The sequence below is a fragment of the Clinocottus analis genome, unplaced genomic scaffold (assembly GCF_023055335.1).
Source record: "Clinocottus analis isolate CAN_PGR_092001 unplaced genomic scaffold, fCliAna1.0.p SCAF_13, whole genome shotgun sequence".
Classification (NCBI taxonomy): Eukaryota; Metazoa; Chordata; class Actinopteri; order Perciformes; family Cottidae; genus Clinocottus; species Clinocottus analis.
In genome coordinates, this window is record NW_027175854.1 from 6,505,376 (window position 1) to 6,533,371 (window position 27,996).

Sequence of the window (27,996 nt, forward strand, 5' to 3'; positions counted from 1 at the left end):
TCGTGATAACTGAAGCTGAAATGTGTTCAAGCATGAGCAAATGTGCCAACACGTGTAGGTGAAGAAGGAAGGAAGGAAGGAAGATTATGTTCATTATTTTTCCCCGAAGAAAGTAGGTTTTGCTTTTTGCTTTCTGCTTTCTTTTCTTTTCCGTTTCTTTTCTATGTTCAGTTGTTGGCAACAAGCAACAACTGAAGCGGTGACCTTTTAGGTTGGTCCATCCAGCTGTGTGGTGTGTTTTTGTTGTTTTAGCTGCTGCTAGAGTTAAATCTGTCCCAAATCCTCATCTCTTTCCTGGTCTACGCTGTTTGCCTTGTCCTCATCCAGGTGGTTCCTGTTCTCTTCTTTGTATTATACCAGTTTTGTAGCTTGACTGTTTTGTAGATGGAGAAATTCAAAGGGCAACAAACATCTTGAATAGCAAACAGCATTACTCAGTTTGAAGAGCATGTCGCAGCATTTTAAAAGAGGAAAACATGTACAGACGGCTAATAATCCTACAGGTGTAAATTGAACGATTAATTGATTGATCTCTCTTTCATTTGATAATGAAAATATTTTTTAAAATAGTGCACAATACAGCAGTTACCAAATAGCACCAAATGCTAACAAAACTTTGCAAAACCACTTTAACATCAATATCTAGATAACGTATATGTGATTAATTTGTTACATCATTTGCATTTTGTGTCGGAAATTCCCCTTTGAATGGGTCCCGATGCCTGAATAGATCATTCCTGTGACATGCAGGAATCAAAGCTCAATATATACATTCAGTTGTCTGTTAGTTTAGCTTGAGTTTTTTGCTTTCGTTAACACTTAAAAGACTTTTTTCAGCCCAAAAGACAAGACGCTAATCCTCTCAGCGTGGGAGCCAGGCTCATTAAAACACACCACCTCTCTCGTCATGAGAGGACCCGTCACCACTGAACTGTGACCCATTTTTGGGTGTGACCCCTCCGTCTAAGAAACCAGGCTGCAGAGTCTATTATTCAACCCCCTGGGAACTAAACCTCAACCCATCACTCCTCTCATGTGCGAGCCAAGCAGAGTTTGAATCAGCAGCTGAATAAAAGCCCTTATGTGTGTTCTTTCTACATTTAAATGGACCAAACTCTCTCAGCCTCACAGCCCATTTCAAAGTGTGAGTGTGTGTGTGTGTGTGTGTGTGTGTGTGTCCGTGGAGAAGTAGTAGGTTAAAGGGTGGGAGGGGTTCAGGATACAGACATGGGAGGGTGTCCTGAATTTTAACAATCACACCCAAACTTCCACTTTACCTCGATCGGCCACAGGCCATTTCCCTCCTTTAACCTTGTGTTCCCTTTTACCCCCCCCCCCCTTTTCTCTCTCTCTCTCTCTCTCTCTCTCTCTCTCTCTCTCTCTCTCTCTCTCTCTCTCTCTCTCTCTCTCCCCCCCTCCCCATCCTCCTCTCCCCTTACGCAGGTCAATTCATTTCAAATCCATGGGTTCTACTGAGGTGGAAAGTCACACATTACAGACAATGCCGTTACTCTAACTGAGTGTTTTCTTTTAAGGGGTTACTTGTTCTCTTTTAAGAAAAGGTAAAACCCTAATTTTACTTTGTACCTATACTCTCAGCTGAATTTATGATAAAGGCAACTGAGTGGACAATTTATAAATGTGAGTGAAAAATACCATTCGTAAAATGGATAGTTCCGGTCCTTGATTACGATTGGCTGAGCCACGTTGGACCCCATAAAATACCACAAGGCTCTGACCGCATTGTGATAGTATCACTGTGCCAAAGACTCACCTATTGTTACAAAATGTCAGGTTGAATGTTTAATCTTTGCACATTTTAATTTACTGAGTGGGTTAAGTGTGAATAAGTGGTTGGAAGAGATGGACAGGATAGAGGAGGAAGACACAAAAAAAACAAGAAACACTAGAAAAGTAAAGAAAACAAAGCCAGAACCGTCACACTAACTTATAGGGTCCGTTCTGCACTGCAACAAAAAGTATATCGCTGGCAAGTGACAGCAGCTAGAGGAAGCATAAAAGTTGCTGATAATCGATCCATCAGAAAACCTACCAACTCTTCTATTGGCTTATTGCTTTATACCACTACTACTCTCGGCGTCAGATCTTTCTGCAAATGGCATAAAACTCCAAAGTCTGCACACTGCAAAGTATCGATTCTGTGTTCATGTGTCCCCATAGTGAGTGTGACGTTGTCTTGAACATTGGGGGTGTGGAGTACAATGCAGCATCACAGATTCCTATTCATTGTCCACATATCTATTCTCTTGGAGAGCTGGGGTACACCCAGGGTCAATATTTTCTGGACCAACATCTTAATAAAATGATTAACGACCCTTAAAGTTGAAATCTATAATCTAAAAAGTGAACAACGATTGCAGGAGGCCGACTGTTGTGGTCCAATCAGGAGGATTTTCACTGTAACCAAGTGGTCTAAATCATAAACATGTAATCGCAGCACCGCATGTTAATAAATGAATCACAGAGAAAAATGATAACATACTAAACAATGGTCTTCGATCAGTACTGCTCAGTTTCTGTGACAGCAGCTGAAGCTGCCGTGGGGGCTCAATTGAGAATATGCTACCATTCTATATTTTTCTGAATGAGTCTCATCTTCATCTTCAATCGTCTAACTAGAGTTATGATCCGGTTTCAGTTTCACAAGAACAGAAATACACAAACAATCTGCTGCACTTTCTATGAAGCCCCATTCAAACATTGTTTTATTTGTATTTTTCCTTGTCCTCTCTGACTTTGTATGTGTGACATCTCCCCCTTGTGCTCATGTTCAGGTACTAAGCACTACATCAGCCGAAGGGGAGGATCCAAGGGTGGAGCTCCAGCTCTCTATGCTTTGCCAGCAGGCGCAGGTAAAATCTTTTTATTTTTTTAAGACTGCAAGTAGAGGCTGTCTGGAAGTTGCCAGTGGTTGAAATGAGGGCCAGTGCTGTGCAGTAAAGACAATGACCATCACAACCAAGCAGCCAGATGTTGCTCTTAACTAAATGCCAGTTCAATTTTAAGGGCCTAACTTACAATGGGGAATCTTGTTGCTGATCTGTTTTTGCTCCTGCTGATCTCCACGGGACACGTTTATGGAGGTAAGGCACTGCAGAGGAGACATAGTCACAGTGTATCTTCACTGAGATGCAAAAGATACCTGAGAACTGAGAATTACAGGTGAATGATGTGTTGCATTGTTAAACTACAGCTATTAATGCTGTGGAAATGTTTCCCTTACAGAAACATGCCATCTGCATGCGCTATAGTTTTTAATGGTTTCATATAGTAAAGTTAACTTTTTACATTCACATGCAAGCTGTGGTTTTTGTTGCTGAAGTTAATGCCATCACCTTTTCACAAATTGGTGCAGGAGATGAAGGAGAGGAATAATATTGCGAATGCAGTTTACAGCAAGTGGTATGTTAGATGGAAGTTTAAATGTGTCTGTATGAGTTGGCAGCTTGATGTTAAATCCAGTCTAATATTGTCTTAAGACATATGGCAATATGCTGCTGAAGTTTAGATATAATTCACATAAACAGGGACCCGGATACCTGATATGATGTCACGCTTCTCACTAAATGAGTTAAAAAATAATTATCCACTTGTGATATAACTTGCTTAAAGCAACTGCAACAAAAACAGTGTCATCATCATTAAAAAGTTTCTGCGGACATTTTTTTGGAGCATTTTATTGTTTATGGGAAAATAGTTTTAAAAAAGAGCATTTTCCAAATTGTTTCTAAGATCCCAGTCAACACTTCTGATCAAATTTAAAGGATTTTTCTTACAATACAAACACTTCCTAACACAAGTTGCCACACGTCTCAATCCGTGCATCTGCTCATGACAGCACGTTAAAGAACTGCATTCACATTCAAGGTGTGTCACTGTAGGAAGATTACTAATAATCCAATATTCACTGGTATCATAGAGGCAGATTAGCAATAGATGGACAGCCATGGGTTATACTGACAGCAGGCTTATAGGCTTTGTGCAGCGCGGCATGCTGGGCCAGCCTGCTGACTGCGTGATTCTCACTGGGCCCAGTCGTGTACCCACTGTTTTTTTATTTTAATTTATTTTGCAGGTAGTGCATTTCCCAACCACAAGGGATTTAAAGGCAACAAATGAATAAGCAATGTTGGCCAACTTGGCAGATGCTTTAAACACCTTCAATAAAACCAATATTATGATTTATTGTTTGTGTGTGTGATGTGGAAATGTAAATTATTGGCTGCCATGCAATTTTACTGTCGGGTTGTTGAGCTGCACACAGCAGCTTTTGAGAGTAATTTGGTCATTAAATGTTGCGGCTTCTGTGTTTCTCCCCCTCTGGCCAACTAACTCTCAATGATTCACATTTGAATCGTTGCGATACTTCCTTAATGTATATCTGGTGTTCAGTCTCACAAGCACTTCATAATGCTGTACTGTTTAGAGAGCTTTATTGAGTTTTAAAATGTCAGTCCTCCCCCCCCCCTCCTCCTCTCTCTGACCTCTATTTGCTATGTGTCCACCAAATTGACAGGCATTTTAACAAAGTGCTTTAATAGCTGCAACAGCTGCTTTGTAGGTCAAATTGATTGAATTGAAGACTGCTTCATTGTTTTTTCATTCACAGATATGAGTGCTGGGTACCCTGGCTTTACTGTTAAATACAAGTACAGTGTAATTACGTATAGACACAATTATAAAACCCTTGAATGGAAAAGTGTTGTACAAAATGTATTCAGGGGCTTCAGACTACTGGGACAATGGACAGACGGTTGGTTGGTCCATGCCTTTGGTATCTCAACCAATATCCCTTATATTGTTTTTACTACAGGTAGCATTCCTTAAGATACCACTGTTGACATTCCCATCAGCCTCAGTTGTAGTTTGTGTTTGTGGCTGTAGACTTAGGCAAAATGTTACTAATTCTAATTAGCTGATATCTAGCATGAGGATTGAATATGAATGCAATAGCAATAGTCATTAATTAATTTAACTAGTGGTTCATTTGGATCATGGGTTCTTAATTTATGTGAGCTTCATGTGCTGTGACGGGCGTGTTATTGTGCTTTCAGAGCAGCTCTGTCGAAGAAATGTTGACTAAATGTCCAATCTGCGTCATTTGGTTCAACAGTGAACTCTAATTAGCATCCGAAACATTTCAGGATGACCCACTCCAAAATGCATTAGTTGTCAGTTATTGATTCGGATAGCAGGTGTAAAGTGCAGAGCAGACACCAGATTGGAAAGCTGGATACAGATCAATGGAACCGCATTTGCTGGGAGAATGCCTTTGGTCATGAAATGGTCATTTACTTATTTGGGTGTTTTAAAAATAGATATACAGATACATATGATGCCATTTCATGACTTACCTTGATGACAAACTACTCTGGTAACAGCCAAAACTGCTACTTATTGCCTGTCTTCTTGTTCATTGTTATAGTTTCATTCTACGGGGATGGATACATCCACTTGCGGACGGTGGAGGCGTCCATTCAGACTTTGCTCCATGTGCGTTTTCGCACCTCCAGTCCGGCGGGAATGCTGTTTTTGGCAGCCGGACGCAGAGATTTCTTGCTGCTGGAGCTCCTCTCTGGGCGCCTGCAGGTAGGCATACGCACATACTAGGACAGTAGTACACGTCTAAAGCATTGGACAGATATCTAATCATGGGTGACAAACAAGCAAGACATGTTTACGGTTCATTTAATGTACAATAATGGTCTTGACTTTGGAAAAGATCATTTTTATTTAAGAGGGTCATGGGCCTTTCAAGCTCACATATTGCCAATAACTATCCTAAGGAGAGACAGAGAGAGGTCTGAGCACACACAGCTCGGTGTCGGATTGCTCACAGGGAGAAAAAATAAATCCCCCAGGCACCTTCAGAACAAGTTCCTTCATGACCAACGTAAAGAGAGAAAAACTCCACGTACACTGAAAAGAAAAGTTTGAAGTGTACATTTGGTTGCTTTTATGTGGAATAACACATTATCACAGTTAACAAGTCCCTAAATTCAGTTTTAAATTCACACATTCAAGATCTCACCACCATGCTATGCCTGTTTTTATTTCTTGCTCTTTCTAACTATATAAAGTTTCTATTTTTTTCAGCAATGAAATACAATACAAAGACATTGAATTTCATCGGTGTTGGTTATCACCTTTTATTCCTGCTTTCCCTGTTCCCCCTTCACCTCCTCAGGTCCGTATGGACCTGGGTTCAGGTGAACGTTCCCTACGCTCAGAAAAGGGCATCCATCTTAGTGACCTGGCGTGGCACTCCATGGAGCTGACCCACGACCAGCACAACGTCAACATGACCGTGGACCGAAACTCGCATACCAGCCTTCGTATGCCAGGACCAGATCTGGAGCTCAGTGTGGAGGACGGGCTTTTTGTCGGCGGGACAGCTGGGCTGAACCGCCCATTCCTTCTCAACATCTCCGCTGGGTTTCGAGGCTGTGTAGATGAAGCTGTGTTCAATGAACACAACCTATTGTCTAGCCTAAGACCTTATTCTGGGTACAAGAGCGTCCATGAGGTCTCTCGGGGCTGTAGTCCACAGTTTTCGGCAACGGAAGACGATGCTGTCAGTTTTTTCAGCTCTAAATCTTTTATCGCTCTCCCACCATGGGAAGGGCCACAGGAGGGGCTGTTTGAATGTGAACTGTACCCTTCTGCAAGAGAAGAAGATGGCATGGTTCTGTATAGCTCTGGCAACCAGGGGGGGTTTGTTTCCATCGAGATCAGAGACGGTAACCTGGTGGCAACGGTAGGAAATGGAGAGAGCAGTAAGACTGAGCTGCGATCTCTAACACATGTTCACAGCAACCACACGTGGTACCCCATCCGGATGCACCTGCTGCCCAACAGCATCCAGCTGAAGGTGGGTGAGGAGTTGGTTAAGGCCACCCTGAGTCTGGAGCTCCAGGTCGTCCAGCTCAAAGGGCCTCTCTTCCTGGGAGGACTGGACGAAGAAGCACGGGGAGAGGCAAGACGCGCCGGCTTGGTTTCCGCTGTGCCTGGGGGCCAACCGGCTGGGCGAGGAGGCTCCTTTAAAGGCTGTCTCCGAGAAATCAGGGTGAACACTCAAAGAACAGGCCTCCTTCATGCTGCCATCACCAAGGACATCACTGTAGGTTGTAAGACAGGGCAAGTTCCAAATGCGGCGACCACCACCAGCCCAACTGATCGTCCCCAGTTGGATGTGACAACCGCACAACCAATTGCCAACAATAAGAAGAACTTTCTGTTGCTGAGAAAGTTAGATGTTTTGGAGGGAGGCCGGGCGCCACTGGAGCCCAAACACATGAGGGTAGGACTGGTTGGCTCGTGCTGATTTTCACTTTGAGGTATGTCGTTTTCACATAACAGCACCAAGTTAGTTCCTTTTTGCATTGTCTTTTAGGTAAATCTGGATTTTCGGAAATTGGGCATTCATCCGTCCCAACTGATGTTCCGCATTGAGGGGCAGCCCGTCCACGGCCAGCTCCGGCTGGACCTCAGTCTGGACCCTGATGGGACTCTGGGCGAGGGGCAGGAGAGGACTATCACAATAGGAGCAGGAGAGATCGACCGCACTTTCAGTATGCTGGACTTGTGGCAGGGCCGTGTGATATACGTTCACAGCGGTTCAGAGGACCAGAATGACTTCTTCATGTTTTCAGTATTCTCCAACAATAAAAAGGCGCTTCCTGTATTTTTAAAAGTTAAGCGCCTGCATCGGTTTGATATCAGCATCAGTCCTGTCAATGATGCGCCTGTGCTCAGCCTGCCGGAGGGAAACCTGTTCACGCTGCTTGAGAACTCCAAACGACAGGTAAGTACATCAGAACACTCTGAAGTATAAGTCAGTTAAGTGTAGAGGGGTTGATTGAAGCAGATGATAAATAATAATTCATTTATATCAACATGTAATGCTTATTCAGACCTATACTAGTAATGAATCATGAACTCATAAATTAGTATACAAGGAAAACTAGTACTCAACACCAATAATATAGCTAAAAGAATCTTAACATCTCAAAATGTATAGGGATCTATTACATATACACACGAAGGAAATCAGAAAATTCTTTATAAGTTAAATATGTATTTGACTAATGACATAACTAAATAGAAAATGAATGAATAGATAATACAAATAAACACATTTAATGAAATTAATAAAGAATATGACGAAGAGTACAAAGAATAACAAATGATCACACCGTAAATTAAAAGTATTGCATATGACCGGGTAGAATCAGTGACTGATGTTTTTACTTTAAATCTTATCCTTTACAGTTGTATAGTTTATACGTTGGTTTGAGTGCCAGGATTGACCACAAGTCTAATCTTGAGTGTATCCAGGAACATGATGCATTTAGAGTCCAAACACTTAGAGCAGAGAAATTTCTGAAAGAAGTTTAGTAGTAAATTGTGATGTGATTGAAGATTTTGTCATTGTTTTTCAGTTTCATCATCTTTCCGTGGATGTTCGCGACATAATTATATAATGAAAATTAATACAGCCACTATGTTTCCAGCTGACAACGGATGTGCTGAGGGTGTGGGACCCTGACAGCAGTCCTGCAGAGCTAGTGTTCAGCTCCCTGGGAAACCTCAACACGGGGGTTGGACACCTTGAGCACCAGGAATACCCTGGCAGGTTTGTACTGTGGCTTTTCCACATTCAGTCTAAGCCACTGTTGTTACCTTGTTGCGCCTGACTACGTAGCCGAAAGTCATGGAAGCAGCTGTGAGATGTGTTAATGTTTTAAATAAAGTTTGAGAGTTAGGAAACAGGACATGGAAGTTAACAGGTTTGCGTCTAACTTCCAGGGCCATTAACTTGTTCTCCTTGAATGATCTGGAGGAGGGTAAGATCTGCTTTGTCCACACTGGGGTCCCCACCTCCCGGCTGGCACTCAGGGCCAGCGATGGGCTGAAGGTAAATAATGTATTATATTGCCCAAGAGGCAATAAACCTATAAGCTGTCACATAAAGGATGGACAATGTCCCATAAAGGACAATGCCAATATATTTGCATTATTATTGTAAGCATGTTAGCATACTGACATTAGCATGGAGCTCAAAGAACAGCTGTTGTTTACTCGGTAATTGTTTTATTACACACACACACACACACACACACACACACACACACACACACACACACACACACACACACACACACAAACATGCACACAAACACACAGACACACACATTACATACAGTATCTCCTCCATCACCTTCATCTCATCCTCTTTGTTTCCCTGTTCCCTCCTCCTTGCACAGTTGAGCAACACAGTAGTTTTGAGGATCATGGCGGTGTCACTGGAACACAAACTGGTGAATAACACCGGACTGGAGGTGAACCAAGGCGAGGCTTCTATCATCACAACCACTCACCTTGCAGTACAAGTCAATGTGAATCATCAGGCAGTGGAAATCCGCTATGACATTACAGAGCTGCCACAGTTCGGTGAGCTCCAGCGGTTGCACTCAAGTGGCGACTGGAAACCGTCAACTTCCTTCTCTCAGAAGCTGCTAGAAAAAGAACGGATCCGATACCTCAGCACCTACCATGGCATCCAGACTCACAGCAACATCACTGATTACTTCAAATGTAAAATCAGCATCGGTCCTCAAGCTACTGAGGAGGCTGTTTTCTCCATCACGGTACGCTGGATCCACTTCAAGGTCACGCGAAGCAAGATGGAGGTCAACGGTGTTCAGTCTACTGCCATAACTCCCAAGGACCTTCATGTGATCTCCAAGGGTGTTAAAGTCAATGAGAGCGACCTCCACTTCAGACTTCTAACAGTGGCAAAGAAAGGGCAGCTATTCCTTGACAACAAAGCTCTACGAAGGAACTCAACCTTCAGCCAAAAGAATATCACAGATGGCCTGATGAAGTACGAGCTGCTCAACATGCTTCAGGATGACACAAGGGACACGTTCAGCTTTCAGGTGTTTTCGACACATGCCGAATCAACAGCGTACGACTTCAGAATCAACATCAGAGGCGAGTCGACCGCCATCACCGTTGTAAACAAAGGCCTTTCAACCCTGGAAGGAGGAAGTAGAGTCATCAACAAAGACATCCTGTTCACTCACACAGCAAGCAACTGGGAGGTGCACTACAGTATTACGGTGAGCCCGAGGCACGGGCAGCTAAGGAGGATCAACCTTTCCAACTCAACTTCCATTAACAACAACATTGTGACATTTACAAATCAGGATATCATTGCGGAGAGAATCGTGTACGTTCACGATGACAGCGAGAGCAAGCAGGATTCCTTCACTTTTCATACTATGGTTTACAAACCGAACAAACGCACGAGCAAGAAGGAGGACGGGAACACAGCCGAGCACACCTTTAACATCTCTGTGCAGCTCGTCAACGATGAAAGACCTGTCAGGGTTGTCGATAAAGTTTTCCATGTAGCCCGCGACGCGCAGAGGTTGGTGACGTTGAATGACCTTCGCTTCCGGGACGACGACTCTGACTTTGATGACAGTTGGTTGGTGTACACGCGGAGGGGGATTCCCATGGGAGACCTGGTGCTGTCCAGCGATACCAGTCACAAGCTGTACGAGTTCACACAGCGGGACCTCGAGCAGGTTAGCGAAATTATATGTGAAAGATCTTGTTCAAAGTCAGTAATTCAAGGGTTAGTCTTCAGACGCTTCTGTCTCATGATGTCAACGACCTTCACGTGATCTTCGTTGTCTGACTGATCACAAAATAGGTTGAAAGTCTTGCGAAAACACTGTGGGTTGTATTTCTTTAAACCAATTACGACCGTCTTGGGCTAAGCTAAATTCTGGATGCAGCAAAAAGTGCACCGGCAAAACATATAGAGGAGATAAGGGAAGGGGAGGAGAATGCCATTTGAAAAAGGCGTTTATGCAAAATCTATATCTACAGGGAATGCCATGTTTTTACATGCATACAAATAGAGATAGGGGCGCAGACTTTTGGACCAAAAAAAATCCTTAATAAGATTCTCACCTTTGCACAATGAGCCAATTGCTGCATAAATATTGTTGGATTCTAATTTTTGGAAAATTGCAAAAAATATAATGACGCAGCTTCTCATTTCCAGTGTTTGAAAGGTATAGAGGGAGGGGGCTTCAGAAGCTGTTTGAAGATTCGAAAATCACATTAAAAACAGAAGATCTTGCTGCTTTTGACCACTATATGGTGTTTCTTCTTCTGCTTCTGCTTTTTCCTTTTTTCTATCATCATCTCTTTTTCTTTTTTCTTCTTGAAGAAAAAGGTGCTGTTTGTCCACAGAGGAGTGAGTTTTGGGCGTTTTGTGCTTTTCGTGTCAGATGGCAAACATTATGTTTCAACACTGCTGGAGGTGATTATAATGTCTTAATGCAATGTATTCAATGTTTTATTTATTTATATTTTACAGTGATGTTGGTCAAGTTCACTGTAGATTAGCCATTGAACTAAGAAGAGAAAGTCAAGCAGTATTCGGTAGGAAATATATAATATATGCGATCAACATTTAAGTTTGTTTTACGATTATATTTTTGTGTTATTAATTAGAAGTTTAAATTTAGTGTTGTAGTTTCCATTAACAGGTTAATTATAGCGTTCACAAAAGGATTTGCTTGTATTTAAATAGCAGTATGCATAATGAAAAGCTTATTGATTTTCGCTGCTATTAATCAATTATTTCTCTTTCTGTTGTATAACTGTACTGATGCAGGTGATGGCACAGGATCCTTACCTACAGGTCGAGAACAACACGGGCCTCATGGTCCAGCGAGGAGGGCTCATAACCTTGACCTCTGCCAACCTCAGCATCTTCAGCAACCTTGACATCCGAGACCCACAGGAAGTGACATTTAAGGTCTTCCGTCCTCCTAAACACGGCATACTCTGCTTTAATGATGGAGATTGTGTAACAGCGGCGGGTGCAATTTCAATATTCACCCAGCAAGATTTGGTGCTGGGGCGCCTGGCGTATCAGCATGACGGCAGCCATGAGTTGTCAGATGGGTTCAATGTGACGGCAAAAACAAGTGAGAAGAGCACAGAGAGGCGGCTGGTCAGAGAGAGGAGGGAGATACATCTGGACATTGGAGTGATGGTGAAAATCTACCTGGAGAGCCACCAGAGGCCACCAGCGGTCGTAAGTAACCGACTCGTGGTGGTGGCGGAGGGACAGAATGTCTCCATAAGCAAAGAGCACTTGGAGGTAAGCTTGTTACCAAGTTCCAAAGCAATTACTGTCAGATTTCTAAGTCAAATGTTTTCATCTGGACTTGAATACACTCCAGTGACATCACCTAGACAAACCTAGATGTTTCATTTGTTTACAGGTACAAATGGTCTTTTCATATCTAAAGTTCATTTTAATATTTATAAATAAATCTGTTCTGTTCTGTTGTTGAACAGGTGGTTCATGAGGACAGCCAGCCCTCAGAGATAGTTTTTACAGTCCAAAGTCCTCCCGCCTTAGGCTTTCTACAGCGGGTTCCCCCCAACAACACGCACCAGATCAACAACGGAGAACAGCCGCACCTCCATCAAATACAGCCAACTGTAGGTTTGAAGCTGACAAACAGTTGTGCACTGCAGCTTTATAGTTGAAAGATTTTGCACAGAAACAGCACTTGATGAGTTTGTCTGCCACGTTCCTCTGTGCAGGGCACCAGAGAGCAACCAACAAATTCCTTCACCCAGGAGGATCTCAACCAGGGATTGCTCATCTACCACCAGCAGGCTGCAGGACGCACCAACGACTCTGTCCTGTTGGAAGCAACCAACGGGGTCACGAGGGTCGCACCTATCAGGCTTGAGATCGACATCATCCCAATCCTGCTCCCTCTACAGGTACTGAATGTGTGTCTCGATGTTAGAGGACCCTGAAAAAGGAAAGGATCACAGTCAGTCAGGAGTCTCATCTGTTCTGCAGGTGTCTGACTTGACCCTCGATGAGGGGTCGTCCCTGCCACTGACCACTGACATCATCAAGGTGGCCAATCATCACTTCTCAGGGATGAACTTCCTGTACCAGGTCATCGTTCAACCGAAACACGGACACTTGGAGCACAGCCGGATCCCGGGGATGCCCATCACTGCTTTCACTCACACTGAGGTTTGACTGAGCACACACACACACACACACACACACACACACACACAAACACACACACAGAGACATGTTTTCAAAGTTTGGTTTGGAAACTACGTTATGTATAAAGCAGATATTCAAATAAAATCTAAACTTTACCAAAACCTTTTTTCATCCTTTCTTTTTCTAATGATGCAAACGTTTTGAAAACACTTGGCTTTGTCAAAAGACACACTTCCCTTCGTCGTGTTGCTCTGTTCCTGCATTTTTTTTTACATCAGCCACATTGGGAGTTACAACAATGGCTTCTTCTTCCAGGTGGAACGTGAGTACATCTCCTATATCCATGATGGCAGCGACACACTGAGGGACAACTTTACTCTTGTGGCCAATCAGACGGAAATCAGGAAGCACAGTCTGCCCTTCACTGCTCACATCAATGTCACACCTGTCAATGATGAGACTCCTGTTGTTACGGCCAACAAGGGTCTGAAGGTGGGGATTGACAATTACATCCATAGCACATAGTGATTGTTTTCAACTCAAATGAGTCTGACTGCTTCACCTTTATTTATTTATAGGATTACTTTGATACATTGGCCGACATTCAGTTACTTCAAATATAGGGTTATTGATATGCTTTATATGTTGGCCGATATGTAACAATGCATTGCAGTACAGAAAGGCCAAAGATACTGATCTTTGTAAATATGTTCATTTCCCAGCCAAAATGTAGCTTCCTGTACTTTCCTCTCATCTTCGCTCTCTTTTCCTCAGGTGTGGGTGGGTTCAGTGACAGAAATCACCACAGATGATCTTAGTGCAGAGGACCCAGACACTGCTCAGCCTGAGGGACTGGAGTTCATTGTCACACCACCGAGCAACGGACACCTGGCCCTGAAGAGGGCCCCCTCCAGACAAATCCTGAACTTTACCCAAAATCACATACAAACCGGACAATTGATGTTCGTGCACAGTGGTGAGTAACATCTTGAAATGGTTTTTCAGACATATAAATACAACTATATTCAAAGATGAGAACAGATGAGAATGGAATAAACAACACAATAACCCCTCTTTTTTCTTGACGTTGACTTTTTTTACGTGTAGGTGCCTTATCCGGTGGCTTTCACTTCCAGGTGAACGACGGCGTGAACTTCGCCCCGCGACAGATTTTCAGCACAACGGCCCACTCTCTGGTCCTCACCGTGCAGAGAAATCATCCCATGGAGGTCTACCAAGGTATGGTGTTACAGAACAAAACCTGGTTTGACACCCTGGATTTGTGGTCAAGCTTTTCCCTGCTTTTTTATATTATATAATCAAGTGTAAACTTAAAACCAGCCTGTTGATCTATCACTTCTAGATCGGACCACTCTTTGGGTTCAGAAGAAGATTTAATGTGTCATCATCAATGTATTTGTGACATTTTCTTCCCCATTTTCTGCTGAAAATGTTTAAGAGTTTGTGGCCTCGTTTCAGTGCAGTTATATAACAACGGCGCTGTGTGGCCTCACTCGTCTCATGTTTCTGCCTCCACAAACAGATTACAATACCTCTGTGCCCGGTCAGTGCCAGGCTGATAGTGCCTCTACCCTGTACACACACACTCATTTATCAGTAATCTCTGGTCAAGGTTACAGAAGTGAAACCATTACTCTTTACAATATCTGTCTTTTCATTTAGAAAAAACTAAACTGGCCTCGCTCCTGCCATTTTTGTGGCTTTTTGAGTTTGAGGCATGGTGATGATGTGTACTGATAATACATTTCACCAGGATCATTCATTGCCTCTTTTCTGTTGCGAGCTTCTCATCGCTCTCGCTGTATCTCTTCCAACCTTCAAAGGCTCTGTGACGCCAATCTCTGAGCGGGAGCTTCAGGTCGTGACCAACGATGTCAGCGACATGAGAAGAAACCACTCGGTGGTGTTTGCGGTAACTGATCCTCCTAAACTTGGCAGCCTGGTCCAACGTATGCCCGACAACTCGACGAGAAACATTTCGACATTCACACAAAGCATGGTAGGGGCGCGTGTGTCTTCGTAACAAAAGGAAAGCTTTCATTTAGTAAATAAAACAACGCCCTTGGTGCTTTGTCATGTCTTCGTCTCTCAGGTGAACGATGGGGTTGTTTTGTACAATCAGAACAAGCCACAGTCAGCGGGATGGTCGGCTGCAGACGCCTTCTCTTTCACCGTGTCCTCTCCTCCTGCTTCCCTTCCTCCGCACACCTTCACCATCTTAATCTCCGATCAGTCCAAGGAACATCACGACAGCCTTCCACACAAGACCAGACTGCTGAGCAACGCAGGTACTCCCTTTAATTTGATATGTATTAGTACCATGAAGAATGCAAGTTCAAGTGGACCAAGTGAGGTGTTCGCATGTGTCATTCAGGTGCTGTGGTGGCCGAGGGAGGCAGGGTGACGATCGACAGATCTAAACTCGATGCCTCCAATCTCCTTGGGAAAGTCCCCGAGCCGCACCGGAAGGACCACCACATCCTGTACCGCCTGATTTCCCCGCCGCGCCACGGGGCTCTGTCTATACATGGACATAACCTCACCAGGTGCTTTGCTCCGTTCGGCTTGCTTCAAGAGATGCAACTAACAATATTAAAAGGAGTCATACCAAATCCAAGGCCCACATGCAGAATGATACTATTTAAAAAATAAAGCTTTTGAAATATTTTGTCTTCTCACAGGAACCAACCTGATTTCTCTCAAGTCACCCTAAACAAGTTCGGCGTCACATATGTCCACGATGACTCGGAGACGACGAGCGACAACTTCACTTTTCGGGCCTGGGTGGCTCCTTTGGATCTCTTCTCCTCTTCCAGCTCTTCTTCCTTATCTGCTTTTTCCTCCTCCTCCTCTTCTTCCTTTTCCCCTCTCTATTCGGCTTCATCCTCCTCCCTTTCGTCATTAGATGTGGTTTCTCAACGCCGTGCCAGGGACAGCCTGGAGGTGACAGAGACGTTCAACATCACAGTGACACCGGTCAACGACCAGCCGCCGCTCATCAGGAGCAGAGCCCCGAGTATGAAGGTCGTTGCCGGAGAGAGTGTCGTACTGGGACCAGACAATCTGCAGGTGAGCCCGGGTTCAGAGGCCAGTGGTTAGGGCTGCATATTTATTGTCCAAAGTATTTTATTTGATCAGTGTTGCGATTTATTCAATTCAGCAAAGTGCCAATATCCCACCACTGTGTCTTCATTGTAGAAGCCTTTTTGTAGCCTTTTTTTTAGATCTATTTAGACAAGCAGCAACAATACTTGTACATGTATATTTACTTTGGCGTTGTTCCTTTTCGAGTCTTGTAAAATACAATCGACATGTCCAGGTTGAGGACCATGACACCCCTCCAGAGGAGCTGCACTACCTCGTGATCAAAAAGCCAAACAACGGCTACCTGACGCTGGGGGAGCGGCTGGAGCCGGTGACCTCCTTCACCCAGTACGACGTCAACCACGGCCGACTGCACTTCATACAGCAGGTGAAGCTTCAGTCAGAAGGATATGAAGCTAGTTTTTGAGAATGTGTGTGATAGGGTTGTCCAATTGAAGCCCAAATATGTGTAATTTGGATGTGATTACAATTGTACAACAGCGTCTGATAGAACATGTGCAAGCCCTGCCCCTCAATCATAGGTGTTTTATTAATTATATAAATGTTTCCTGACTTTCAGATTCAATTGATTTCCTGTCTTTGTGTTGGTGTGTTTGAGTGGGCTACCCTTTGTTGTTTTATTTGAACCCTTCCTTCCTGTGTTCCCTCTGTCAGGGAGAGCCCTCAACAGGTGTTTTCTACTTCAACGTCACCGACGGTCACCATCGTCCACTTTACAAACTGTTTAGTTTGGAGGTGATAAAGCCCTCTGTCTCCATGGTGAACAACACCGGCTTGTCATTGGTTCAAGGCAGGACCGCTGTGGTCCTGACAACCAACCAGTTTGCAGCTCAGACCAACAACCGCAGGCCGGTCAACATCACCTACACGGTCACCGCACACCCTCGCCACGGACGCATTGCCATCAACGACCAGGAAGTCACGAACTTCCGTCACGAGGACGTGCAGTCGGGACGCGTCGTCTATCACATGACTGATCTCAGCGAATCAGAGGACAGCTTCCAAGTCTCAGTGTCAGCCTCGTCACCGGGTGTCGACTACGGAAATGTAACGGCACAGACGGTGACGGTAACTGTGAGGCCTCTGATCTACCTGAGGGAGCCGGTGAGAGTGCCCAGCGGTATCGCCGTGAAGCTCGGGAAAGCCATGATCGATGCCTCCGAGCTGGCGAGAATCAGCCGAGCCGACCCGGTCTTTCAGGTTCTGTCGCCACCAAAACACGGGAAGCTAGTCAAGGTAGAGCTGTTCATTGTGATCTTCTGACAAAGTTTAAAGGGACATCCCATATGGATGCAATCAATGATATAATGGAGGATAACAAATGCATCTAATTTCTGTTCATTCTTTCTTCCACTCTGTCTGTGTGTGCGTGTATGCAGATGACCTATGACCCGAACCGAGCATCACAGGTGCTGAAGTCGTTCACGTTCAGAGATGTGGTGCAGGGCCGGGTCGCCATCGAGGAGACTCTCAGTGACAGCGACAGCCGGCAGCACGACAACAAATCGGCACTCTCAACAGCTCGAGGCCACGCCCCCGCCAGACCTCTCAACGATTCTTTCATCTTCCTGCTGAAGGCTGGAAACGTCCAACCAGCGAAGGGCGAGCTTCACTTCACCATCTTTCCCCACCACCAGATGCATCATGGTCCAAGCAGTTCAAATACAGACGGTGCAAGTCATGAACAAACCACAACCCGACTTCCCACACAGAATAAGACTGCTCCCGGAAGGGGAGGCGGGCGAGGGGGTTCCACGGCGCTCAGCGGCGACGGGGTGGGCTTGCCCCCCCACATTTTGTCACATAAGAACCGGACACAGCACAAGCTGAGGCCTCACGGCCGCTTGGGGAATCAAACACGCGGCGGCAGCCAGGGAGGAAGATCAGGGGGTCGTGCTGAGGGAGCGGGTCATAGTCACGGCCCACCGCCCCACACGCCCTCCGTCTCAGACAAGCACGCTCCTGCAGTCCCTCCCGTCGTGTACCCGGTCCACGTTGAGATCCTCCCTCGCCCCGCATCCGACCCTCTCCTCATTATCCTGCCGCTGCTGGCGTGTCTGTTCCTCATTATAATCCTCGTAGTTTTGATCCTGGTGTTCCGCCGCCGCAAGGAGAAACAGGCCCGTCTGCGGCTCCTCCAGCAGCTCGCTGCGGTGGCTTCGCCCACTGAGGGCAGCCCGTACCTGGGCCGGGCAGAGCGGAGCGTGGCTATGCCCTCTGTGGTGGTCACCCCGCTGGGCCCTGCAAGCTGCCCGACCTCCCCAAGGCTACCGTTAAGTCCCAGAAGGAGGAGTCTGGCCCCCGGGATGACCTTCTGGGGGTCGTTTGAAGCCGATGGAGCAGGTGGTGATGGAAATAATAGAGGTGGTATTGCAAAAGATATGGTTACTGCAGGTGGTATTGCAAAAGAAATGGTAACTGCAGGATTCCAAACGGCTCTGAGATCGAGGTCCCCTACGCCGACTCTGAAAGACAACCAGTACTGGGTTTGATAGAAGAAATCTAAAGAAGAACTGTGCCTTAGAGGTGTATTTTGGTGTATTTATAGCACATGTGTACTATCCAGGGGACATCTATAGTCATCTAAGTCGGCACATCAACTATTTTGTCGTAACAATGTACTGAAAAACTGTTATTTAATCCGTAAGAACATCTCCCTGCTACATAGGAGCTGTAGTTGCACTGCCGTGGTATGACACTAGCACCATTGGTTATTTTATGAGTGTTTTAAGTAACACACAATTTTGCAGCGATCCGTCTGACTGATTACTCAAAACATTGATTGTAACTCCTACAGCTGTGACGAAGAAAGCATGACTTTTGAAGTGTGGCTGAACAAGGGAGTTAAACATAGTCAGAGGTTTATTGAAGTTAATGTTAACAATTTAATGTAGCTCAAAAGTGTTAGTAGTGTAACTGGTTATTGACACCACTCACCTACAATATTGCAACTGTACAGCACTGATGTGTTCAAAACCTTGTATGCCATACTGTCTGTTTGTACATGTGACTAAAGGTACTGTAAGCTTGCTCGTCTTTGCGTGCTGTATGCACTGTTTTCTATGACGCCCCTCTTTACCTGCTCCGCACACTTTTCTGTTTCCCTTGTGTGATGTCGTGACAGCCGAAGGTTGTCATGTGACCTCTTCTGATAAACCATACAGTATTAACAATACACAGTGAGATGTAGAGACACTGGTAGCTTCCTCACTTCTTGATTGACTTTAACATTTTTGTCACCCGTGACCCTTTTTTTTTTTTTTGCCATGCACTGTGAAAAATGTATTTTTAATAAAAAAATATTTCCTAAAGACTTCTCTGTCATTGCAGAACCAGATGTATATTGCATATATTCACCACTAAACGCTTGTCTTTCTCAATGTTTCAAATGACCCTGTCATCCGCCTCAGCGACAGGGACTCATGTTGAGAGGTACTTCTGAAAGCTTAATGGATTAGGTGCAGCATTTAGAGAGTAAGGGGGCATTGTTTTGTTTATGTCATCTTTTGAACCTCTTCATGAATTGCACGTGTTGGCCATTCATTTTAAATGATGAGGGAAACCAGGAAATAAGAAAAGGAAAACAGGAAGAAAGAAGCAAGTCTAAATAATGAATAGCCTGCAACTGCAGCCATCTGACCTGCAGTCTGTGACCTCTGGTGTCACATGTCAGCGGCTGGACTGCTGCTGCCTCCGCGGGAGGAAATTGTGATAACAAGCTTCTTTTGGGGAATACTTTGCACTAAAAACACAACATGAAGATTAGTTTCATACTCGACAAACTAACCTGATTAAAGAAATCTAATCAAAACATTATAGAGCAGCTATCTTGTTCAGCAAAAACATTTGGTGTGATATCCAGAAGATAAGAGCTTCTCTGATTTTAGTAAATAGCGTTTGCCTTTGACCGCTCTCAAAAACAACGACATTAATATTCATGAAAACACCCCTTAAAACACAGAATGGGTCAAGTGAAACTGTAAATATATGATTTGACTTTCATTTATTGACTGAAATACTGTTCCAATGTGTTACATAAACAGTGTTAAGGAACAATTTCATTGTAGTGAATTGCGTGCTTGTGAAGAACACTGTTCTCTACCTGGTGGTGAATCCTATTATTAACCATGTGAAGTAAAACATATTCTCTATGTGAGCATAGAAATGACTGCACTACATACCGTAAACTATTGTAGTTCATTATTGTGACTCACTATTGTATCTCAGCGATCTCTGTGGTCAATTTATATTGATGATCTTCACCATCCTAAGCTTCAAAATACTGTACTGTGATGGATTGGGAACCTACAACAAACAGTACTTGTGCTTATTTTGGTTACTTATAGGTTCAACAGGAATGTTTTAGAGTTGCAGGTTAGCATACCTAGAAGAGCAACCATCATTAAAGTTACTATGCAGAATATGAAAATGTCCAACTTAGGCCCCCTCTAATGGTAGAACCACGAAAGACAGAAAGGGGAAAAGAAACACTTGGACTTGAAACAAGATTGTCTTAAAACCTTTTTTGCACAATAAAAAAAACTATACCTTTAGGAAAATAAAATGAAATACGCTATAATCACAGAAAAAGGCTCCACATGTGTCTTTGAACTGTACAATCTGAATTTAAAGATTGAATGCCAGGAAACATCTGTCATGGTGAGGTTTTCTGTACCCTGAGCCTGACCTCTAAGCTCTCCTGAATGAGCGAAAGGAGAAACGCAGATGTGGACTTTTTAATAACTAAAGGACTGCAACTGTGGAGCTACTTCCCCAAACAAGAATATAGTCTGTATAGAAATTAAAAATCGGTCGGAGATCAGTTATTGTTTTAAGTCCAGCAAGACATAAACAAAAATGCGGCACAAATTCTAATATAGCAAAGATGTAACAGCATCCAAATTGTGACAGATGTTAGACATCAGAAGTAGGTCACATTTCAAGCTGTAATAAAATCCAACGACTGCACTCATTCTTTAGACGAGATTACACCCATGTGTCCTCTGTCCTTATTCACACTTGCATACTGTCATGGCCCATCGAAACAATACTGAACAGGTCATTCAAGTAAAAACAGACGCATACAGGGAAAACAGAAATCATTAATATTCATGAAGTCCTCTTACGCATTCATGAAAACATCCTGTTTTCAGGGATTCGGGGCGTTCCTCGCCCGATGCCTCTGTCGAGTTACCGTGCTCCAGAACAGAAGGTTTCCATAAAGCGGCGAGGCAGTAAAGAGGCGTGGTGCGACCACGTGACCCTGGAACCGGGAACTGGGAGGCAGCCCCGTCGCATTGAGAGCAGCTGTTTTGAATATCTGTCGCGGTCCCGCTGAGTTGCAAGATGTGCCTGGAGCGTCAGCAGAATCCCTGTTACTGGTACATTCATCAAGGCCGTCAAGATAATCCAAGAAGTTGTCTTTCCGCAGTCGAGGGACCAGTATATGTTTTTTTTTTTTTTTTTAAAGAGTGATATATTTCTTCCAACGCCTGTACCAGACCCAGCATTCACCACATCAGAAACATATCTCTCTTAAAAGGACAATCTCTGTCTGGACTTCTCTTCAAGCAAACCCCTCCCCATCCCCCCTTTTTTGAAGTCCAACTCCTCTGTTCTCTCCCCACCCCTTCCTACTGGTCATCGTCATATTTCTGAAGCGCATCCTCCAGCTTGGCGGTGATCTTCTGGAAGAAGACGATCTGCTCACGGAGGTGGTGCTGCATCTGGGAGCGGAAGTCCCGTACGCGCGTGCGGTGGAAGTGCTGGATCTCGGCGAGCGTGGCGCAGGAAATGATGTTGCAGCGGTCGTGGAGCTCGCCTTCCTGCTTTGGACAGTCTTTGACCTTGGTCAGTGCACCTGGTGGGGGGGAAAAGGTGGTAAGGGGGTGGGAAGAGACATTGAGTTAGCGGAGCTAACGGGACGGCAGCTGGGGCCAGGATGTAACACGCTAGCGCAACCTCGAGAGAAAAAGGCTACAAGGGAGAAAGGAAGGCTGGCTACAACAATTTTGTTTTTTACACAACATAAACGAGCTGGTTATTGCACACTTTTTCCAGGGTCAGAATGACTCAGAATGTACAGTTTAGTGTGACTAAACCTTCAGAAGGGAAGTAGCAGCGTTTGACTCCAGAGCGAGGCTCTGACATGGCAGCAGCATGTGGAGGAAATGATGAGCCGGATTGTAAACTGGCACGGCTCTCATTCATGACCCCGTTGCCCTCTCTTTCTAGATCTCTCTCTGTCTCTCTCTCTCTCTCTCTCTTGGGCGACAAAAACACACACCAGACCTGCTCGAGTGCGCTAACGAACGGAAATTAACTCAGACTTTGCTCTCCTCGCTACCAAAGCGATTACGGAGCTGTAATCTGAACTCCTGTGTTGTTGCCTGGTGGGAAACTGGTTCAGCTCTGTAACTACCGACCCTCTTGCATACACACACACACACACACACACAGACACACACTCACAAACACACACACACACACAACCCTCCCTTCTTCCACTTCTTCTTCTTCCTTCTTCTCGTTAACTCGCTGTATCACTGCAGGAGGAAATAGGGAGAAGAAAAGAGGAGGAGGGGAAACTAATCCTGAGACTGCTCCATTTTGCATTCCTGCAGTCCCAGGGCAACACAGGACAAGAGGCCCGAGAATCTCTCTGCTCATTCAAATCAGATGTATCTTTTGGACCTCGCAGACTAAACCCTGTGAAGTCGGATGATACTGTATGGCCGCATTTAGGTCAACAAAGCTGTCCGCCCTCAAGAGCCCATCAGCTGTTTGTTTTTTTTTTGTACCGCACTGTTGCCATGCTTTTGTTATGGGGTTATGGCAGAAATGTTCAGCGCTATTTGACAGAGATAGATATTAGTGGAATGTGGAAATGCGGAAAGGGGGAAATAAAAGTTTGGGTGGAATGTAAAAACCTGCTGTCAGGTTCTTTTTGTGTTTTTTTTTTTTTTTTGTAAAACAAAAGTACGTAATCCAATGTTTTACTTGATGAGAAAGCAACAAAAAAGAGAAACAAAGCTAAATCTTTGCACTAGCGTAAACATTTTTGAGGATCATTCACCAAATTGACTGTTATGGAAACTGTGACCAAACCATCCATCTTTTGTTAAATGTAGTTATTTCCCAACTAACTACGGCTGAAGTGCCGACTTTGCAGTGTGTTCGTGAGTGTTTGCTGGGCAGACAAAAAGGTTTCCTGTGAAAAGCAGTGGTTGATTACTCAAAGTTTAATGAGAGATAGAAGCACAGACTCTGAGTTAATGACTCCCTGTGTCTAGCTCATAACCTTGTATTTAACAATAAAATAAACAGAGAGAAAGAAAGACTCCTGTTCCTCTTCTTACCATCAATCTAACTCGTTTTACAGAAAGCACCACTTGTGACGGTTTACAGAAGTGAAAACCGATGACAGTGCAATTTATACATTTCTACAAAAGCAGAAATGGTGGTATCTTATCGAGTGACATGACCATGAGTTTGATTAAAGCTTGGGTCGGTAACGTTGCAGAAACAAGCATGGGTATGCTAGATATTAAAACATAATCCGACCCAGTGTTGCAAAATCTTAATAGCCAGCAGCACTGGCTCGGAAGGTTTCCTAATCTATTGAGAAAGTCGGCAAGTGAACAGATCATGCTCCACAGAGACACATATTCACATTTATAAGTTTAAACTTAAGCGTATTACTCAAAATCCATAATAGGGCGAGGGTGTCTCGCAGTGCGGCGGAAATGAGGGGAATGTCCAAAGCTGTTTGAAGTTTGGACGCTCTTTGTGGGACGTGAAACATTGTGTTCCTTCTCAAACAGAAAGTGGGTGACGGGGACTTTTGGGATTCAGGCTGTGTTTCCATAGCTCGAGCTGCGATTGTGTCTAGAGAACAGAGCTCAGCGGTCTATAGAAACGGTGCCTCTAGGTTTGGCAAACGTCAGGACTTTGCATGCCAGGAGCGACTCCCTCCTCCCAACCTGCAGGGAACGAACTAGCTAACTCCTCTGCAAGTTTTTTTGTACACGTCTGTGTGGGTGTGTGGGTGTTTCTGTGTTTTTTCCTGTGAGCGAGTGCAGCCTCTCGCACGGTACCAGAGCGTTACAATGGTCTGGCGACGTACAGGTTTCAGTTTTCAACCCGGATAGACGATTCAAGTAAAACGAAAACAGATGTTGGAACATGGGGAATCTCAGCCTCTTTGTGTTATCTCAATTGAAATGATTCATACATAGACAGGCTGCAGGCTGGATTCCTTTTGGAAACGTAATAAATGATTTATCAGAGTAAAAAGTCAACAAATCTCAGAGTATTTTGTTTCAGAAGAGATTATACAGCCTGGCGCATGGAAGCTAAGAGCGAGAGTGATGAATCCTCCCTGTATTGAAACTCTCTGACCTGCAGAGACATCCTTGAGTCATGACCGCTCCATTTGAAGCTAAGCCTTGACCTCTGACCTCCCTGTAAAGAGAAGTATCCCACGCCAGGCATCTGTCTAATTTCTTGCAAGTATGTCGGGAGGTTTAATGCATTTATTTTGCTAGTCACCCCTTTCACATACTTCTTTCGACAATTTCCGGTTTTTCTACCCAGGCTATGACATGTTTGGCATTCACATCCCGCACCAAAAGCCTGAGGGCAGCCGTAGGCGTGTAAAAGAGCTCAGACTGCAAAACCCTTTCTCACCTTTCTGCACGTGGATGATGTCAGGAAAGTTGGCCAGGTGTCCTCTGTAGAGGTCCAGCAGGTCAGAAATGGGAGCCAGGTCGTGGCGCGGCTGCTCAGCGAAATACTCTCCCACCGCCTCATAGGCCTCGCCGGTGTAGGCGATGGCTCTGTTCAGGCCCGCCGAGTAGGCCTGCTGGTCCAGCTCGAACGCCTGCCCGAGGAGCGCGAAGGACTGTCCGACTTTCTGGTACTCCTTCTTGAACCCCGTCATCTGCTTGCGAGCGAACTCGCTGATGGTGGTGTTCACCACCACGATGTTCTCGTCCATCCTCTTGGTGAAGCTCTTGAAGCCTTCGATCTTGTTCTCCACTTCCTGGAGGTCCAGCGGGACAGCGGGCGTGCTGCAGACAAGAATGGCAAGTCGCAGCCATTTTAGATCTTGTGGCTTTATTCTGAAAGTCTTTTATGATTTTTTTTTTGTTGAAGCATTACAGCATCTTTATATTATTTCTGTGTTCTGCTTATCTCTCCCCCATATCAGGCCCCGCCCAAGGATGAAAGCTTTCCATTACAGCAGAGTTCAAACAAGGAGAACTAATAACAGCATCTTGCTCACGGGTAAATTTCCTACGCTTCACATTGGGTGGACACAATAATTAATGTATCCCAGCAAATCCAAATAATTCCTTTTTAACACACTATGAACCAAAATGATAAACTTCCCCAAACGTTCCTGTTATTTTGTCCACCTTCAGTACACCACACATTATTCACAGTTTGTAACATAGTGTAAAGTGCTGTAATTTATGGTTTTGGTGAACCATCTTTCTCTCAACCTACCAGATCATGAACTGTACTTCAGCTACTGATTGCCTACATTTCCCAGAATTCCCTTAACAATTTCCAGGGCACTGGGCTGTAACTTGATACATTCAGTGCACAGTGATAGTTTATCGAGTAAAGAAGGTCAGGTCCCTGGGCCTCATTGAAAACCTGATCTGTGTTGGAGCAGCATTGCATTGTGGTCTATTTCCTGCTCCTATTGGGGGAGATACTGGATCTCTGTGCCGCTTCAACAATGGATTGTGTACAATCGTGGAATGCTGTTGGAAAATAGTAACCCTAGAATGAAGCCCTTGTTCTCAGACAGCAAATCCCTGACATCATCAGTTTATTTAAATGTCAAACATGTCGGTTGAGCGCTCAATGCTTTTTACGAGCGTGTAATACAAACAAACAGCAGTTCACAAACCAGCCTCCTACCTGATCGTAAGGAAGAAATTAGACCCGACCAGCTCGTCCCTCTCTGCCTTCCTCTTGCCCTGTTTCCAGGCCTTCTCGTCCGCCCCGCACGTCAAGAAATGTTGGAAAACGTCGCAGCGGGCCAGCACCGGGTGGCTGGTCATGTGGTTCATCCACCAGATCAGCCCCTTCCTCCGCTTGGAGATGAAGTCCTCCTCGAAGCGGCCCGTGGCCTGCTTCTCTGGCAGGTGGGGGACCGAGATGACCGGGAAACGCTCCACAAGACGAGCGTACAGCCAGTCGAAGTGCTTGTACCTGCAGGGATGATGCAAGAGGAGGCGGGTGGGAGGACTTATCAGGGATATTTCGACTGGATGAGAATTGGAAAACCGGAGCGAGGGAGATACGGAAGTGAGGTCAACGGCAGGAAGAGATAGTTAGAAGGGTAAAGAAAGGACGGATGCAAGGAGAGCAACTGTAAGGATTTTTTTCCACCCCAATCAGCAGGAGTCAGGCATATAGGGAAATGTACGTGTAATGAAAGAGCTACTGACAGGGAAACAATGTGGAAGGTGCAGAGGGAATCTCAGAAAGAAAAGAGGAGATTCCTGAAACCTCAAGAGGGCAAAAGGCCACAGTCAACGCAGTTTTCACAAGTTTGTGGCAACAATTGTGGCTACAGGAAAAGCCCCAGAAGCATCATCAGCGTATGGGGACGAGGTGGAATCCCTGAAATAAGTTTGGAGACCCCAGAGAGGGAAGAGGAGGGGTAAGAGAAGCAGGAAGCCGGCCTGTACCTGCGGTTGACTTGTACGTTGGTGTGCGCCGGGGTCAGTCCGTACGACATGTAGCTCTTCATGCCTTTGAACTTGGTCTGCTTGGTGGGGTCGTCGATGGTGCACGTGAACGGGTACGGGTCCTCCTGCCACTCGGGGCCGTGCTTGCCCATCACCACGCAGATCCTGTCCCCGTCCTTCACAAACGCAGAGGCCTCCCCGAGCAGGAAGGCCTCGCCGCCAGACTTGACAAAGGTGGAGAACCTGTTGAGGTTCCTCCCCACTGTTGCCGAGCTCTTGGCTTGCTGATGCTGCTGGGTGCTCTCGCGCCGCCCGGGCAGAGAGGTGGTCACCGGGTACAAGGGGGGCGATCTGCCGAAACCCTGGGACGCATCCGCCGCGGGAGAGCCGTCGTCCCAGTCGTCGTCCCAGTCGTCATCGCTGCCCTGGCTGGTGTGGAAGCTGCCCCCGCCGCTGCCCCCGCTGCCGGCCCCGAGTCCTCTCTGGGACTGGACGTCCGGGGACGCGTGGGAGGTGTGGGTGGGCGTCGGTGTCGGGGTCTGGGTTTTGATTTTGGGCGAGGACAGGCCGTTATTATTGGTGTTGGAGGTGATGTGGTCCCTGAGGATCTCCACATAGGAGGCAGGGAAGAGGCCAGCCTCCCCCCTACTGTTCTCTCCCTCCAGCCAGCCATCCAGCTCCTCCTCGCTGAAGAGAGTCACCAGCTCATTCTCTGTTATGGAGATCTCTCCTGGGTTTTCAGAGTGGAAGTCGTACAACACTTTGGCCTTTAACACCATGATTCTAGCACAATTATTATTTGCGTTTTTGTTGGAGCAGGATTGTTTTTCTATTTTTCCCCCCCTCAATCCGGGATGAAGTCTTTAAAAATCCCAGATATATGTTGATGGTTTAGATCACGCAGCGGCAGCAACAAATGGGACTACTTTTCCCACTTTTGTCAAACACTTAACAGGGTTGTATCGGAGAACCGTGCATGAAAGAACAAGAAGAGAAACACACGGGCTTGTACCCGACACCCACCTCCTCTCTCCGATATCATTTGTTTCCATGCAGAACTTAATCCGA

At 45.2% G+C, this 27,996-nt stretch overlaps 2 protein-coding genes across 2 annotated transcripts; one reads left to right on the forward strand and one right to left on the reverse strand.

The window, feature by feature from the left end:
* Positions 1–3,040: 3,040 nt before the first annotated feature.
* On the forward strand, positions 3,041–18,850 carry LOC137784130 (chondroitin sulfate proteoglycan 4-like). Its single transcript, XM_068574580.1, has 22 exons — positions 3,041–3,104; positions 5,447–5,610; positions 6,209–7,321; positions 7,415–7,825; positions 8,535–8,656; positions 8,830–8,938; positions 9,288–10,616; positions 11,270–11,362; positions 11,720–12,211; positions 12,412–12,569; positions 12,672–12,849; positions 12,932–13,114; positions 13,409–13,585; positions 13,868–14,069; positions 14,201–14,332; positions 14,938–15,113; positions 15,207–15,402; positions 15,489–15,660; positions 15,796–16,183; positions 16,434–16,586; positions 16,874–17,455; positions 17,599–18,850. Exons 1-22 carry the CDS (start codon positions 3,041–3,043, stop codon positions 18,709–18,711), a joined length of 7,707 nt encoding a protein of 2,568 aa, XP_068430681.1. The 3' UTR covers positions 18,712–18,850.
* Positions 18,851–20,972: 2,122 nt separating this feature from the next.
* LOC137783527 (sorting nexin-18-like) lies at positions 20,973–27,992 on the reverse strand. The gene is made up of 4 exons (XM_068573550.1): positions 26,929–27,992; positions 26,153–26,446; positions 24,908–25,290; positions 20,973–22,079 (listed from the first exon to the last, which is right to left on the reverse strand). The coding sequence occupies exons 1-4, from the start codon at positions 27,705–27,707 to the stop codon at positions 21,853–21,855; spliced, it is 1,683 nt and encodes a 560-aa protein (XP_068429651.1). The 5' UTR covers positions 27,708–27,992; the 3' UTR covers positions 20,973–21,852.
* Positions 27,993–27,996: the final 4 nt, after the last annotated feature.

What these genes read in the sequence shown, in the direction of transcription:
- LOC137784130 (XM_068574580.1), top strand. Translation starts at nt 3,041, where the DNA reads ATGGGGAATCTTGTTGCTGATCTGTTTTTGCTCCTGCTGATCTCCACG. An exon ending in TAAGCAAAGAGCACTTGGAG is followed by an intron (nt 12,212 to 12,411) that starts GTAAGCTTGTTA and finishes GTTGTTGAACAG; the next exon opens with GTGGTTCATGAGGACAGCCA. An exon ending in TCCCATGGAGGTCTACCAAG is followed by an intron (nt 14,333 to 14,937) that starts GTATGGTGTTAC and finishes CAACCTTCAAAG; the next exon opens with GCTCTGTGACGCCAATCTCT.
- LOC137783527 (XM_068573550.1), bottom strand. Translation starts at nt 27,707, where the DNA reads ATGGTGTTAAAGGCCAAAGTGTTGTACGACTTCCACTCTGAAAACCCA. An exon ending in AACGTACAAGTCAACCGCAG is followed by an intron (nt 26,447 to 26,928) that starts GTACAGGCCGGC and finishes TCATCCCTGCAG; the next exon opens with GTACAAGCACTTCGACTGGC. An exon ending in CATCATCCACGTGCAGAAAG is followed by an intron (nt 22,080 to 24,907) that starts GTGAGAAAGGGT and finishes CCCCCCCACCAG; the next exon opens with GTGCACTGACCAAGGTCAAA.